The 17,538-nt window shown below is 37.4% G+C and overlaps 1 protein-coding gene across 1 annotated transcript in view; it reads left to right on the top strand.

Annotated features, from left to right (window-relative positions):
- The first annotated feature begins 229 nt into the window (after positions 1–229).
- Il31ra (interleukin 31 receptor A) overlaps positions 230–17,538 on the top strand; it is a 63,383-nt gene continuing 46,074 nt past the window's right edge. Inside the window, exons 1-4 of the mRNA XM_074075341.1 lie at positions 230–302; positions 8,512–8,629; positions 12,696–12,868; positions 14,155–14,306. Coding sequence (XP_073931442.1) covers positions 248–302; positions 8,512–8,629; positions 12,696–12,868; positions 14,155–14,306 — 498 coding nt within the window. The 5' untranslated portion in view covers positions 230–247. The remainder of the gene's footprint in view (positions 303–8,511; positions 8,630–12,695; positions 12,869–14,154; positions 14,307–17,538) is intronic.

The following is a 17,538-nucleotide window of genomic DNA, read 5'->3' as shown; positions in this document are numbered from 1 at the left end:
AAATATACTGCTGTCATACATCTTTACTATACTGTTTGGAGTTGGTGGAGTAAATGTGAAGGAATCGGTGTAATGACAGCCTACAAAACAGAATATACTAGAATAGAATATTCTCCTCCCACACCCTCCTCCAAGTCCCAGAACCTGTTTGTCACTGGGATAAAGTTGTTGAAAAGAGAAATCAATGCATCTCTTGACTGGTGATATTTTCAGCTCTCTCTAGCCTTCGTGAGTTAATTCAGGAACAATGTGGACCTGGGTACCATGGATGCTCCCTTTACTCTACAAATTCAGCCTCACAGGTAGGCTAGCCTTTTGTAGATCATGTGGTTCTTATCGCCTTCTTTGGACAGGAATTTTAAACTTTGGAGCAAAGGTACCTTTGAACCGTGGACATCCACAGATGGACAACAGGGAATTGTAAACACCCTGAATTTGTATGTGTATGTGTTGTGTGTGTGTGCATGCCTGCTCTTGAAAGTCTATGTATAATCTTCCATATAAAAATTTGCCAAGATGGCCTATCATATTTTCAAAGGGAGATAGGACCTCTAGAAGTTAATATCACTGTTACAGCATAATGGAAAGGACTTGGTTCCATAGATTTTATGTTAATTGCTGTGTCTTCATATAACACACATACATGTAAATACAAAAATAACAATTTTCACGTTATTTGCAATTATCTCTGAGGATACCAAGGGAAGTGATGCAGCAACATATTTCTCCAGTGTTCTAACTCAACCACTTTGGGCCTGATATCCATACAATACCATACAGCTCTAAGAGGCATTATTTCCATCATATCCTATATTGAAAAAATTAAAATTCAAGAAAAAAATCATTGTGGATTGATCACTTGGAAGGCAGGGAAGACACCATGCACCAGCATGTAAATGCCTCTTCTCACCTATCAATGGTCAAAGCAATCGGATGACCACGCCTGATTTCAGAGGGTCAAAGAAACAAAATCTTCATGTGTGTCCAGGAAGAGGTGATATTGGTGATCATTTTATCTACCACAAGTCTCTTCTGTAATACCAGTATCAAAGATCAGATATGTGACTCCCTTTCAGCTTATGACTTTTAATATAAGCTAACCAAAGTTGCTTCTTTTTCTTTAAAAGTGACATTATTGAGATAAAATTCACATGGTTCTTGGTATGCTTACAGAGCTGTGGCAACCATCACTACAGGCAGATTTATAACATTTTCATCACCTCAAAAGATACCCTATGACCATTAGTAATGATTCCCCATTTCTTTTCCTTCCTGCACTTGTTTCCACTCCCCTCCCCACCCTCCAGGCCAATATATTTGCCTATTCTGGTCATTTAAATAACATTCCTCCTATCCAACTATAATTACATATCATTTGACCAATATTTTCCTTTCTTCTCTAACCACCCACACTTCTGATAACCACTATTCTAGTTTCTACTTCTGTAAGATCAACTTTTTTAGATTCCACACGATGAGATCATGTGGTATTTCTATTTCTATGTCTTGACTATTTCACTTAACATAATGTTCTCCAAGTTGATCCACATTGTCATAAGTGACAGGATTTCATTCTTTTTTATGACTGAATAGTATTCTATTATGTGTATATACCTCATTTTCTTTAACCATTCATTAGTAAATGGGCACCTTCATTGATTCTACATGTTGATTATTATCAATAGTGATTCATTAAACATGGTGGTGCAGTTGTCTCTTCAACATACTGATTCCATTTCCTTTGGATGTATACCTAATAAGGAGATTGTTGGATCATATGGTAATTCTATTTTAAATATTTTAAGAAACCTCTAATACTGTTTTTTCATAATGCTGTACTAATATAAATTCACACCACAGTGTATAAAGGTTTCCTTTTCTCTACATCTTTGCCAACATTTGATATCTTTTGTCCTTTTTGATAACGGCCATTTTAATAGGAATGAGGTGATACCTCATTGTGATTTTGATTAGTATTTTCTTCATGATTTGTGACGTCCTGCCTATTTTCATATTCCTATTGGCCATTTGTATGTCTTTTTAAGAAATATCTATTTAGATATTTTGAAAAACATTTTTATTAGTATATTATTAGTCATATAAGAGGGATTAGTTTTGACATTTCTGTATGTACTTACAATATACCTTAGTTAGATTTGTCTCTATCTTCTCTCTCCCTCATCCTCCCACCTTTTGCCCATTTTAAACAAACTTGTTTTCTTGCTACTGAGTTATTTGAATTTCTTAAAATAAAAATTTAATATTATCCCTTTTTCAGATGTATAGATTTCAAATATCTTTCCCATTGTGAAGGTTTTCTCTGTTGATTATTTCCTTTGCTGTGCAAAACCGTCTTAGTTCAATGTAGTCCTCTTTGACTGGTTTTGTTGCCTTTGCTTTGGAGTCATAGCTAAGAAACCATTTCCCAGACCAACATCATAAAGTACTTTTCATGTTTTCTTCTAATAGTTTCATAATTTCAGGTTTTATATTTAGGTCAATGACCCATTTAAAATTTTTTATGTATATTGTGTAAGATACACATAAGGGTCCAATTTCATTCTTTTATATATGGACATACAATTTTCCCAGGACTATTTGTTGACTGCTCTTTCCTTATTGTACAGTCTGAGCCCCCTTGTCCAAGATTATTTGATGGTATATGTTTGAGTTTGTTTCTGAGCTTTCTATTCTGATCTATTGATCTATATGTATGTATTTATGATAGTATCTTATTGTTTTGATTACTATAGGTTTATAATATGTTTGAAATTAGGAACCATGAAGCTACTAGCTTTGTTGTTCTTTCTCAAGATTGCTTTGGCTATTTGAAGTCATTTGTGACTCCATATGAATTTTAGAATTATTTTTTCTATTTTTTAAAAGAATATCATTGGTATTTTGATGGACAATATATTGAATCTATAGATTACTTTGGGCAGTATGGATACCTTAACAATATTAATTCTTCCAATTCATGAACAAAGGCTATCTTTGCATTCATCTGTATCTTCTTCAATGTCTTTCATCTTTGTTTTATAGTTTTCATTGTAGAGATGTACCTCCTGGGATTAAGCCAGGCTTCTGAAGAGGTAAGGAGAGGTGTGTAAGAAAGAACGACAGGACTCACAGAGGTTTGCCAGGGGTAGATTTGAATCCATGAATATGTACTCCTACATTGATATTTTGGTGGCTGATGTTGGATTCAGCCACTGCAAAGCAGAATTAGAATGAAGAAGGAGGTCATAATGAGAATAGTACAAAGATTGGTGGAGTGGTTCAAGTGGTAGAGTGCATGCCTAGCAAGCATGAGATCCTGAGTTCCAACCCTAGTGCTGCCAAAATAAACAAATAAATAATGAGGATAGCAGCAGACCGAGAATATTCTGGGAAGACAGAAGAAGGCTTCTTGTTTCTTCATTCTCTAGCCAATGATCATCTTGAAGTGCTGCTAAGAGTTAGTGTGATGGGTATTGTGGGATGGAAGTTGGGAGGCAGGCTGACATTGTGTGAATATTTGTTTGTAAGGAACTTGACCAAAAGACTGAAGACAGAGCCTCATGTATACACTAACATATATACACACATACATTCGCCATACCACACACTCAGCACATAAACACTACACACATACACATGCCCCATAATGTACATACCATCACACCACACAATGCTGTACACACACCCTGCACCCACTGTACAATATACAGACCACAGACAGCGTGCATACACATGCATGGGTACATTTCTTTCTAAGCCATAGAAATAGGAAGTGAGTTGGTCAGTGTGTGAGTCATTCCTCTAGAGAAATTGTTGTCTGACCCTAATTCACCTTCTTGTAGGATTTTGCACGTTCCCCACAGCAATAGTGAAGGGTTGAGGCTATTAATATTCTGCTTGATGAGCCAAGTACTCTCCAGGGAAGGGTTCAAGCTGTGTGGGCCCTTTGAGGAGTGTGTAATGGTGCAGTTTCTAATCTCCATGCAATATGCTCTATTATTTGGTTCATGTCCAGTTAATTTTGGTGTTATTAAGTGTTTGCACTTGGAGGTTTGTCATGGTTAACAGCATGCAAGCAGCAAAGATAGAAAATGTTTTGCCAGAACTGCTGACTGATGTGTACTGTAAGTACGGAGCTCAACTGAAGGATTCAGAGGGAGCAGCTTCTCTGGAAAGGGCTAGAAATGTTAACATCACATTTCTCACTCTTTTTTTTCCATGATAAGCATAGGATTTATTGGTAACTTCTTCCCAAGAATGTCCATTATTATATAAATGTTAAGACAAACTGCTTATTTATTTATTTATTTATTTATTTCGGTACTGGGCTTGAACTCAGGGCCTTCACCTTGAGCCACTCCACCAGTCTTTTTTTTGTGAAGGGTTTTTTTTTCTTTAATCATTTATTCATATGTGCATACATTGTTTGGGCCATTTCTCCCCCCTTCCCCCCACCCCCTCCCTTTTCCCCCCACCCCCCTTGCTTCCAGGCAGACCTGTTCTGCCCTCTTCTCCAATTTTGTTGAAGAGAAGACATAAGCAATAATAAGAAAGACATAGCGTTTTTGCTAGTTGAGATAAGGATAGCTATTCAGAGAGATTCCTAGCATTGCTTCCATGCACATGTGTATTACAAACCAAATTGGTTCATCTCTAGCAGACCTCTTCACTACTTCCGGGTCACTTTCCCATATTGACCTCTGTTGTTTTAAGGTTACTTTATTAGTTCCTCTGCAGTGGGCACATCAAACACTTTCAAGTTTAGGGTTTCCTACCTTTCCCTACTCCTCCCCTTAGCGTATGACTGAAGTCTAATTATATTACTGCATTTGTTTTAGATCTCAAGTCTGCATATGAGGGTGAACATAAGATTTTTGGCTTTCTGAGCATGGCTAACTTCACTTAAGATGATATTCTCCAGTTCCATCCATTTTCTTACGAATGACAAGATTTCATTCTTCTTTATGGCTGAGTAAAATTCCATTGTGTATAAATACCACATTTTCTTAATCCATTTGTCAGTAGTGGGGCATCTTGGATTTTTCCATAACTTTGCTATTGTGAATGGTGCTGCAATAAACATGGGTGTGCAGGTGCCTCTGGAGTAACCTGAGTCAATTCCTTTGGGTATATCCCTAGGAGTGGGATTGCTGGATCATATGGCAGGTCTATGTTTAGATTTTTAAGAAGCCTCCAAATTTTTTCCAGAGTGGTTGTGCTAGCTTACATTTCTACCAGCAGTGTATGAGGGTTCCTTTTTCCCCACATCCTCGCCAACACCTATTGTTGGTGATGTTTTAGATGATGGCTATTCTAACAGGGGTAAGGTGGAATCTTAGTGTGATTTTGATTTGCATTTCCTTTATGGCCAGAGATGATATTTTTCACGTGTTTTTTGGCCATTTGAATTTTGTCTTTTGAAGAAGTTCTGTTTAGTTCAGTTGCCCATTTCTTTATTGGTTCATTGATTTTGGGGGAGTTTTTGAGCTCTCTGTTATCAGTCCTTTGTCTGATGTGTAGCTGGCAAATATTTTCTCCCACTTGTTGGTGGTCTCTTCAGTTTAGAGACCATTTCTTTTGTTGTGCAGAAGCTTTTTCATTTCATGTAGTCCCATTTGTTCATCCTTTCTCTTAGTTGCTGAGCTGCTGGGGTTCTATTGAGGAAGTCCTTGACGATACCTATTACTTCCAGAGTATTCCCTGCTCTTTCCTGAACTAACTTTATAGAGTTTCGGGTCTGATATTAAGGTTCTTGATCCATTTTGAGTTGATACTAGTACAGAGTGATAAACATGGATCTAGTTTCAGTTTTCTGCAGGCAGATAACCACTTTTCCCAGCACCATTTGTTGAAGAGGCTGTCTTTTCTCCATCATATGTTTTTGGTGCCTTTGTCAAAAATAAGGTGGGCATAGCTGTGTGGATTATATCTAGGTCCTCTATTCTATTCCACTGGTTTTCATACCTGTTTTTGTGTCAGTACCATGCTGTTTTTATTGCTATTGCTTTGTAATATAGTTTGAAGTCAGGTATTGTGATACCTCCAGCATTGCTCTTTTTGCTGAGTATTGCCTTGGCTATTCGTGGTCTCTTGTGTTTACAAATGAACTTTAGGGTAGATTTTTCAATCTCTGTGATGAATGTCATTGGGATTTTGGTGGGAATTGCATTAAACATGTAGATTGCTTTCAGTAGTGTAGCCATTTTTACTATGTTGATTCTACCAATCCATGAGCATGGGAGATCTTTCCACCTTCTGTAGTTTTCCTCGATCTCTTTCTTCAGGGGTTTGTAGTTCTCCTTGTAAAGGTCATTCACATCCTTTGTTAAGTTTACTCCTAGGTATTTGATTTTTTTTTTGAGGCTATTGTAAATGGAATTGTTTCCATATATTCTTTCTCAGTTTGTTTGTTGTTGGTGTATAGAAAAGCTAATGATTTTTGTAAGTTGATTTTGTATCCTGCCACCTTGCTGAAGCTGTTTATGGTGTCTAGCAGTTTTTGAGTAGAGTTCTTTGGGTCTTTAAGATATAGAATCATGTCATCTGCAAATAGGGATATTTTGACAGTTTCTTTACCTATTTGTATTCCTTTTATTTCTTCTTCTTGCCTTATTGCTCTGGCTAGGGATTCCAGGACTATGTTGAATAGGAGTGGGGAGAGGGGGCACCCTTGTCTCATTCCTGATTTTAGGGGAATGGTTTCAGTTTTTCACTGTTAAGTATGATGTTGGCTGTAGATTTGTCATATTTAGCCTTGACAGTATTGAGGTACATTCCTTCTATTCCTAGTTTTCTTAGAGCTTTTATCATGAAGTGGTATTGGATCTTCTCAAAGGCTTTTTCTGCATCTATTGAGATGATCATGTGGTTTTTGCCTTTGCTTCTATTAATGTGCTGTATTACATTTATTGATTTGTGTATGTTGAACCATCCCTATATCCCTGAGATGAAGCCAATTTTGTTGTGGTGAATGATCTTTCTGATATTTGAGACAGGAAGGCAACTTATTAAATTACCATCACTTATCAAAGGTATCAACACTCTACTGTTTTCTAGAAAGGAAGCCCCAATTTGACAAGAAGTAGAAAAAGCCCATCACTTCTAACAAGAAAAATGTGGAGGGGAGGAGGAGAAGGGAATGAAAAGGAAGTAGAGAAAAGAGCTCTGGTGTTAATGTTCTTGACAGAGCAATACAAACTTGCAGATGTGCCAATCAGCACCAACTCCAGCATGGCATAGAAATTCTAACTGGCAGAGGGTGGGCCTGGGGCAACACTTCAGGTGAGCATCCCACAAGTGTAGTGTAGCAGTCAAGGATGGGAATGGGTATAGATCTGTGAGACTGAACTAGGCTTGGGATTAGGATGAAGGGGCTTCCATGCACAGAGGGATTTCGGGAACACAGGAAAACGACTAGGGCATGAACTTCTTGTTAAGACTAGTCTTGTCAAACTTTCAAAAATAGTTTAGACCTTAATTCTTGTGTGTGTGTGTGTGTGTGTGTGTGTGTGTGTGTGTGTGTGATAAACCCCATGGCTTATGGTACAGCCTATGGACCACTTCTCAAAGTAATGTTTGTAAATGCAAAAAAATAAAATCATAGGATTGAAAAGATAATGAAATTATTGAAACATTAAAGAAACAAATTTGTGATATAGTGATATGTGTTATTAACACTAAATAAGAAGATCTAATTATTACTTTAATTTAGCAATAATCAGGTCAAATAATTACCTTAATTTAGAAATAGTGACCATAATATTCTAGTGTCTCTTCAGATCATATAAATCTTTCACATTTTACTAGAAATAGTGATGATAGTACTTTATTTGCAACTGAAATATAATGTGAAAATTTTGTAGTTTTTTTCCACAGGTAATGGTACTATTGTTCTAACTGACTGTATTCATGACTAAAGGGAATTCTAAATTTCAACAATTTGTTAATGAAAAATAAAAATATAATCATTTTCCATTAAGGCCCATGGGCCTTTGAATTCTCCTTAGGGACCCATTGAGGGTCTAGTTCCATTTTCTGGATGACAGTCTGCCTTTTCTGTTCAGTGGGGAACTACCAGAGCAAGATGTGAAAACACAGCTGAAGATTTCTCTGTTATACAGTCTTCTGGGGGAAGAAGATTATTGATGTGTAAAGTTGGGGCATAGTTTGGCATTCTGTATTTTTCTCTTATGCTCATAATTAACCAAAATAGTTCTGTCATTTGATGCTTCACTTAGTATTTCACTAATACTTAATATTTGCCTGGTGTTTAAAATAATTTTTGCTTATCAAATGTTGCTTTTGAATAAGAATGTAAAAAGCATCTTTGAAAGTAGAACTCTAGCTCTTCAAAGGGAATAATTGAAGAGATGGAGTTAGAATTTGATTAGGAGAATTTACTATATCTAGCAACTAACCAGTAAATCTAGCTTTGGGTGGATTTTCATTACAATATACAATGCTAACAATAGTTATCATGCACTGAAATTATTTTTGTGTGACTTTTTTTAGCTCCACCAGCTAAGCCTGAGAACATTTCTTGTGTTGTGTACTATAAGGAAAATATGACTTGTACTTGGAGTCCAGAGAAGGAAACCAGTTACACAACGTACATTGTTAAGATGACATAGTAAGTATGGAAGTTTGTCAACTCTGTCAGTGGGAGTCATGGGAAGAGGCTCCTGATTCATTGATGAGTCATCACTTATGAAGTAAAAGTTTTCTCAATTACAACTTTTAGGTGACCACCATGTATACCCAGTGACTGAGGTGGCATCTTGGCTACTTGCAGCCATGCTTACAAGATCTGCTGCTGTAGAAGAGGGAGTGTAGAGTCACATGATGACCTGCCTGATTGTCTGAGGGTAGTCATCAGTTGCAGACAGTGAGGAAAAGTCTGTTTATTTATCATATCCAATTATTTCCCTCTTCTTTCTAGACTGTGTCATACAGCTGTTCATTCTTCATGGAGTAAATAGGACTATGAACCAGAACTAAGATGCAGAATTATTTCAGTCTGCCACTAATTTATTGTGTGATGCTGTCAAACATATTCTACTAGGACAACAATTCAAAAATTTTATTCTATTTTTATTAGGATAAAAATCTTTATAACTTTCAAATCATAATTATAGCCAGAAGTTATATATTTTAGTATGTGCAGTTTGAAAAAGAAGTTTAAAAATAGCTCATGAAAGCCATTACTTCCTTCTTGTTAATCTAACAGACTGATGCTGGGAACCAGAGTAAAATGAACTTGTTCTTTTCCACTTCAAATAGAGCCAATGTTTACAAGCTTTTGTTTCTTGTGTGCTGAAAGCCAAGTCCACCTTATGTCTTACAGTAGAAGGAAAGAAATAAAAGCAAAGAATGTATATTTTTTTGCAGCTCTGTTATGTCAGTGAGTATCAGTGTCAGGGAGATGCCTTAACACAAAGCTTACCTAACTTTCTGTAAAGGGCCAGAGAGTAAATATTCTAGGCTTACAAGGAGATAGATCTCTGTCAAAACTACTCAACACTACTTCTGTAGCACAAAAACTGCTGCAGACAATTTGTAAACCAACTTGTGTAGCTGTTTTCTAGGAAAACCTTATTTATGGATGCTGAAATCTGAATTTCATTTGATTTTCACATGCCACAAAGTATTCTTAGTATTTATTAATTTTTGGCAATTTAACAATGTGCAAATAAATTTTGACCTATGGGCCACAAAAGAGCACGAGACAAACTATATTTGACCTGCAGGCTATTGTTTACCCACCCTGCTTTAAGAAAATAAGAATGTGAAAGGTCCAATAACCTTGGATCCAAATGACTTGTCTCCCAGACTTCTTAGTTCTGGCTCTGACACCGAACAGAAATTACCAGTAGATTAGAAATCTGGAAACTTTAGTAGGTTTACTCCTTGTATCTGTTGTATAGAGGCAGCCCTTGTCTTCCACCTCTCCCTGTGGGTTATCGTTATTGCTACCAGCTGTAGAAGTCTGAAAACCCCTAGCTGTCCCCAAGCTTTTCTCCCTGCCCCTTGATGGCCCCACTCTGCTTCGCTCTTCAGGATTCCTAGACTTCTTGAATTTTGTGAGTTTATCACCAAGAATATCTCTTTGGGTAAAAGGGAAGGCTTTCCCTGGAGATAGTTAACTTTGAGAGCAGACTATGATGGGTCAGAGGTATAAGCAGAGAACCTCCTGATTCCCAGAAACAATAGGAATGGATTTTCCCTTGAGGAAGAAAAAGAGGAATTGGGGATGCCCTCATAGACACGGTGGTTTTTAAGTTGAGACTTCAAAGAGCTGTGAAGGTGTGGAAAAGGAGAGAAAGGGTATATCTCAAAGGTGACCCCATGAATAAATGCAAATATGCTAAACTATAGCAATAATAATAGCATTTACATTTATTGTCTTACTATGTACCTGACACTTATGAAGTGCTTTATGTGTATTAGCTCATTTCATCCTCAGAGCAACCCCGTGCTCTAGGTATATTAGTGTACCCATTTTACAGATGGAAAACTAAGGCCCGAGAAGCTAAGAAACTTACTCAAGTCACAAGGTTAAGAGGGACAAAGCTGATCTGCTTCCAGGGCCTGTGCCTGTAGTCTGGGGGTCATTTCTGCACTGGGTAATAACCATCACATACCCTCGGGTCCTTTCTAGTTTCAAGATTCTATTATATCGAAGCTCTGTTCCCTTCCCCACCCCAGCAAACACTGCCACCTTGCCAGCTGGGCCTCCTTTTCAGTTCTGCTCCATCTCTTCCACAATCCCCGGGGCCATGTGGGCTGTAGCAGTACCCACCCACCTGACTCCTGTTAACATACGTGCAAGTGGCACCTCGACAGATGCTCTCTGTCTTGCTGTCTGTCTGTCCTATCTATCTATCTTGTATGAATTTTAATGAGTTTTCTGGAAACAATATATACCAATGACGAAAAATTCAACCTCAAACATACAAAGAATGTAAAAAAAAAATACCGTCAAAACAATTTTTAAGCTTTTAAAAAATGTATTTTATTATTATTATATTATTGTTGTACTGGTGGCACATTGTGACGTTTACAAAAGTGCTTACAATATCTTGGTTAAATGCATCCCTCCATCATCCTCCTATTCTCCTTTGTCCTCCTAAACTTTTTTTTGGCGTTACTGGAGTTTGAACTCAAGGCTTGTGCTTACTAGGCAAATACTCCACCATTTTAACCACACCTCCATCCTTTTGTGATTCCAGGTTATTTTTCAGATAGTCTCGAATTTGCCTGGCTGGTCTGTGATCCTCTTACCTGTGCCTTCTGCATAGCTGGGATTACAGATGTGACACCACACCCAGAGCATTTGTTGAGATGGTCTCACCATCTTTTTGCTCAGTCTGGCCTCAAACTGCAGTCCTTCCAATCTCTGCCTCCTGAGTAACTGGGATTATAGGTGTGCACCACTGCACCCAGCCCCAATTTTAACATTTTTTGGCAGTACTGGGATTTGAATTCAGGGCTTTGTGCTTGCTAGGCAGGCACTTTAGTGCTTGAATCATGCCCCTAGCCCTAATTTTAACATTTTTATGAAGAGCTTTCCAGATAGCTCTATGAATTAGTTATATGAATATGTATTGATATAACTGTGCTCATTCTGTCCATGTTAAACATTCTGCTTTTTCCACCAATCATAGAGTATGAGCAACTTCCCACATCAATAAATACAGACATATGTGGAAGATAGAGCTAAAAGATAAACACAAATAACAGACACGTCATATTTATATATGTGTACATATATGTAACATGTTTGCAATAGTGGGACTGATGGTGCTAGCGGGAGGAGGGAGTGGAAAAGACAATGATGAAAAGCAACGATAGGGAAACAGGGCGCACTGTGCAGGAAGACGGCGTAATGAGATGCACTGAAAGCCGCTCAGTAAGGGGCAGCGGAAAAGGGTAAGGGCGAGCAATAGGGGTTAATCTGATTGAAGTACAATGTATTCGCGGTGAAATAGCGTGCAAAACCCCTTTGAACAATGAATCTGCACTTGAATTATGAAGGGCAGGAATGTAAAGCAGGTACTGTTAGGGGGTGAGTACTAGTGGGAGAAAGGAGGGCAAATGGAGAGGGTGAAGGAGTACGAATGTGGTCAATGTACTTTATATGCTTGGATGAAAATAGAACATTGACGTCTGTAGAAATCATTTGAAGTAGGGGAGGGGAGAGGGATGAGGGAGAATGATGGTAGGAGTGAACCTAACCAAGGTACATGTAAGAATATATGGAAATGTTACAGTGAAACCCCCTGTACAACTAATATATGCTAATAAAAATGCTTTAAAAACCCACATTTAAAATCCTATTTATATGTTTTCTATAATTTGTTTAACAAATCCTCTTTGATTTTAAAGAATAATTTTAAAGGCTAGAATCTCGCATTCAAGGAGCCTATTCCTTATTTCCTGCCGATATGAAATGCATTGCAATGTAAGATTTATTGGTCTTACGGGCTTTCCAGATCTCCATGGTTTGTGGCATCTCAGACAGGCAGGAAGCAGGTAACCATCACTTCTTCTCGGTGGACAGGGAACCCAAGTCTTGGTCTGTTCACTTCTCAAGAGAAACCCAGAGCAAAACTAACAAATACTGCTTATTACACGTACATGTGACCGTGGTTCCAGATCTGTACAAAACTCACGCTGAATCACTTTTTCCTTTGAAGCTCTTACGGAAAATCCAGCGCAGTTTGTAAAGCCAACAGTTCTACAAGTGCTTTGTGCTCTTTTGTACCCCCCGCGGTAACACCCCCAGATAACTGCAGCATTCAAGTGGAAGCTCAAAATGCAGATGGTACAATTAAATCTGATATCACATATTGGTACTTAAATGACATAGGTGAGTGTTTTTTGATATTCTAATGGAATCATAGTGAGTAACTAACGCCCACCTTTAAAAACAATAGCGGTATCTGCAGACTCAAAGCTCAAAGGAATAGTAGACCTATATTTGGTTATACAGAAAAACCACGCTATTTTAAAAGGAAAGAAAAAAAGAGGGGGAGGGAAGAAGAGTGGCAGGGTTAGATAAAGGAAGGAAGGAAAGAAGAAATTGGTCAAATGGAAAAAAAGAATGAGAAATAAAAGAGGTCTTACTGGCCACTGATTTCTTCTTGCAGATTGTAACATGAATTGTACTCAAAGTAACAAAAGGGCCCTTCCCCCACAAATCATCATTGCCTATGAAAAAAAAGAGTAAAATTCTTATTTTAAAAAAGTCTTACTAATTCTGATCAAAATTTTAATTAATAAAGGCTGTCTCTGGTTAGTGGAATTGTGGATGATTTTAAGTTTTTCTTTATATTTTTTGACTTTTTTTGTTGGTGGTGATAGGATATGAACTCAGGGCTTTGCACTTTCTAGATAGGTGCTTTACTCCTTGAGCCATGCCTCCAGCCTTTTTTGTATTTTTATATATTTAAAATTTTGAGCCGATGCTACTTTTTATAACCAGAAAATTACATTTTTTTTTTTTTGGCCTTGTGCTTTTGAGACAGGGCCTCACTATGTAGTCCAGGCTGACCTAGAACTCTCAATCCTCCTACCTCAATCTCCCAAGTGCTGAGATTACAGGAGTTTACCATCATGCCTGGCTAAAACACATATTTTCAAGGAGAGAAATTTGGGACTATAATGTTTATAGTGATCAAGGAAAATGAGAGGTGCTCGCTAATGGGTATTCTTACATTCTGTGGGTCAAGGAAAGAGAGGCTGACAGGCCTGTGGGGTCAAGGGAGAGTAAGGGTACAGCCCATTTTCTGGTGGTGGTCTCTTTTCATAAATTTCTGTTGTAATTCATTTTGCAACCCATGGTTTATTTATAATTGTATTATTAGTAGCAGTAGTATTGTATTTATGGTCACATTTTTACCTCTTTTCTGCTTGGCATTAAGGTCTGACCCAATAATCGTCTTTTCATTGAGTACTCCTCTTTTGGGAGGTAAAGGGAGTTCAGAGGGTGGCATTCCATTTTCCCTGCCTTGCTAATGCCATCTGTATATGCTGACAACAAAATAGGCACTGTCATTTACTTTTGAGGCTTATTGTCTTTCAACTTGGGGTGGATGTAATTAGCATTTTCTTATTTTTCTGTAAGTATGAGAATTGTGTGAATTTTTTTTTCAGTGAAAATTGGACCACCTCAGATTTTAAGTGTAAAGCCAGTTTGGGGCATCAAACGAATGGTCCAAATAACATGGAAAACACATGAATCGATTTCGCCTGAAGCTTATTTAGACTACACGGTTCGATATACTTGGGTGAATAGCACCCACTGGGTAAGTTATGCTATTGTAGAATTGCTATTGGAGGACCCAAGGAGGGGACTCATGGCGACTTCTGTTCCTCTGGAGTCATCCTTTTCACCTTCTACATTGAAAATTAAATAATAGTGGGTACTTTACTTCCAGTTCCCATTTGTACCTTTTGGATTGGAAAAAGTATTCTACCATTGGCATTTTGCATTCTGAATACAGTGACATGTCATCAAATGAGAAATTTAATTTTCATTTACCCATGTTTGTGTCTAGCTGTGATGGCCACCAGAGATACTATGGTTTGGCCATTTCCTTTTTATTTTTCCAATCTTTGGCAAAATTGTGAAATATAACACACATTTAGAAAAGTGAGCCAAACATACATTGCATTTAAAAATTAACTCAGCACTGATGTAAAAAGTGAAAGTCAAGAATAGAACATCTTCAGCATGTCAGAACCCTCTCCTTCCTCTTTCCTGATATCTTCCCCACACTCAGAGTTAACTTATTTTCTTGGTAATCACTGTGTTTTTAATATGTTTTGATCATTTAAGCCCGAGTTCCTGAAAAGTGTAATTTAAGAGACTATGCTGTAATTCCTTGATCTGCCATCACGGGGTACTGAGTATAATTATATGAAGAATGTATAAATGGATACCACACAGTTTGTACTTTTTTGTGTGTCTGGTTTTGTTCTCTGAATATTGTGCTTTTAACATTTGTTCATGATATATAATGCTATAGTTTGTACATTTCCTCTATGTAATATTTCATCAAATGAACACAGTGGAATCATAGCTTTAATTTGCATTTAATTTGCATTTGCTGACTTTTAATGAGTGTATACACATTTCCATGTTTTTATTGGCCTTTTAGATTCCTTCTCTGTGACGTGCTGATTTAAGCCTTTTGCACGTTTTGTTATTTATTTTTTAGTTCTTAAAATTTATTTATTTATTTTTTGTTCATTTATTCACATGTGCATACATTGTTTGGGCCATTTCTCCACCCTGCCCCCCTTCCCCCCTTCCCCTGCTCCCCTCCTCAGTTTCAGGCAGGTCCTGTTCTGCCCTGTGGACTGATTTTGTTGAAGAAAAGACATAAGCATAATAAGAAAGACAGTGTTTTTGCTAGTTGAGTTAAGTATAGCTATATAGAAAGATTCCTACTATTGCTTTCATGTACAAATGTGTTATGAACCATGTTGATTCAACTCTAACTGATCTTTACATTGGTTCCTGATCCCCTGCTAGTGATAACCTGTCGTTTTAAGGTTTCTGTATTAGTTCCTCTGGAGTGGGGACATCAAACGCTTTCATGTTTTGGGTTTTCTACCTATTCCTATATCTCCCGTATGTGCTCTCCCCTTTTCTTGTGATCCAAGTCGAACAACATTGATGCATTTGCCCTGGATCTAAAGTCGGCATATGAGGGAGAACATACGATTTTTGGGTTTCTGAGCTTGACTGACCTCACTCAGAATGATGTTCTCCACTTTCATTCATTTACCTACAAATGATAAGATTTTATTTTTCTTCATGGCTGAGTAAAATTCCTTTGTATACAAGTAACACATTTTCTCGATCCATTCATCAGTAGTGGGGCATCTTGGCTGTTTCCATAACTTGGCAATTGTTAATAGTGCTGCATTAAACATGGGTGTGCAGGTGCCTCTGGAGTAACCTGTGTTGCATTCCTTTGGGTATATCCCCAGGAGTGGGATTGCTGTATCATATGGCAGCAATGTTTATATTTTTAAGAAGTCTCCAAATTTTTTTCCAGAGTGGTTGCACCAGCTTGCATTCCCACCAGCAGTGGATTAGGGTTCCTTTTTTCCCACATCCTCGCCTGCACTTGTTGTTGGTGGTGTTTTGGATGATGGCTGTTCTAACAGGAGTGAGGTGGAATCTTAGTGTGGTTTTAATTTGCATTTCCTTTATGGCCAGAGATGGTGAGCATTTTTTCATGTGTTTTTTGGCCATTTGAATTTCTTCTTTTGAAAAAGTTCTGTTTAGTTCACTTGCCCATTTCTTAATTGGTTTATTAGTTAATTAATGGTCTGATTTTAAATAGACTTGTAGGCATTCTTTATATATGTTATTTATGTGTGTTGCAGACACACATTCTGTGGCTTATCTTTTCACTCCATTAGTGATGACCTCTGATGAACAGAACTTAATTTTAATACTGTCAAAGATTCTGTCAGTTTTTCCCCTTTTGCTTAATGTTCTTTGTGTCTTAAGAAATCTTTTCTTGTCTCTATATCCTGGACATATTCTCCTATTTCCTTCAATACAGCCTGAAATTACATCACCTTTCTGTTTTGGTGACCACCTTATACCGTTGAGGTGGTCAATAATTAGTTGTAAGCCAGTTAAATCTGTTAGATATTTTTCCTCCATAATACATCTTCACTATCTTACTATTTGTTGAGTTTTAACCTAAGTTCAAGTGTGTTTCATTTATTCCTATTGAATTTTCATGATGGTCTTATCCATCATTTCAATCTATTTAGAATCTTACAGATAATATTTTACTTTCTAATTTTTAAGACCTTCAGATCTGAAAAGTTGCTTTTATAGTTTTATGTAATCAGTTAATAAAAGTGGTGACTGCATTAGAACCTTGTGGTAAACCACTTAAACATCAATTCCCCTCTTTTTTGAGTGTAAATATTTATCTATTAAGACTTCTATAAGTATATCTAGTCACTATGACAATCATTCAGTCTTTTTCTTTTTCTTATTTTGTCCAGGAAGATTGTCAAGATTTCTTCCAGTATTGGGGCCTGGAGTCACTATGCCCTTTCCTTTGTGGAAACCCATAAACACTATGTCTAGTGTGTCCTCTTTTCTGTCAGAAAAGAAAATTGGTTAAGTTTCATTTGTCTTATGTTCAGAAAGATGATGTTGGCCACTCTTCATCTCACCTTTCTTTCTAAACCAGTTCTGGAATATTCTCCTAGAACCAATGTAACTAGACTCATCAATTTGTAATTTAGGGAAGCCCTAAGCAAAGCAATCCCCCACACAGCACAGTTCATCTTTCTTTATAGTACATGTCATGGTCTCAGTGTATTTGACGAACTTCTGGGATAAGCTAATAGCTAACAGCCCTGACTCCTCTGTTTGTTGGGACCTGGAGTCACTATATCTTCTGGGATAGGGTTCAATAAGGAAAACAAACCAGGACCTCTGTCCCTGTGGAAAATTATCAAGCCATGTATTACGCTAAGTTAGGGCTACAAGTAAAA

This window comes from Castor canadensis, chromosome 6, assembly GCF_047511655.1.
Source record: "Castor canadensis chromosome 6, mCasCan1.hap1v2, whole genome shotgun sequence".
Classification (NCBI taxonomy): domain Eukaryota; kingdom Metazoa; phylum Chordata; class Mammalia; order Rodentia; family Castoridae; genus Castor; species Castor canadensis.
This window is presented reverse-complemented; position numbering and strand designations above follow the sequence as displayed.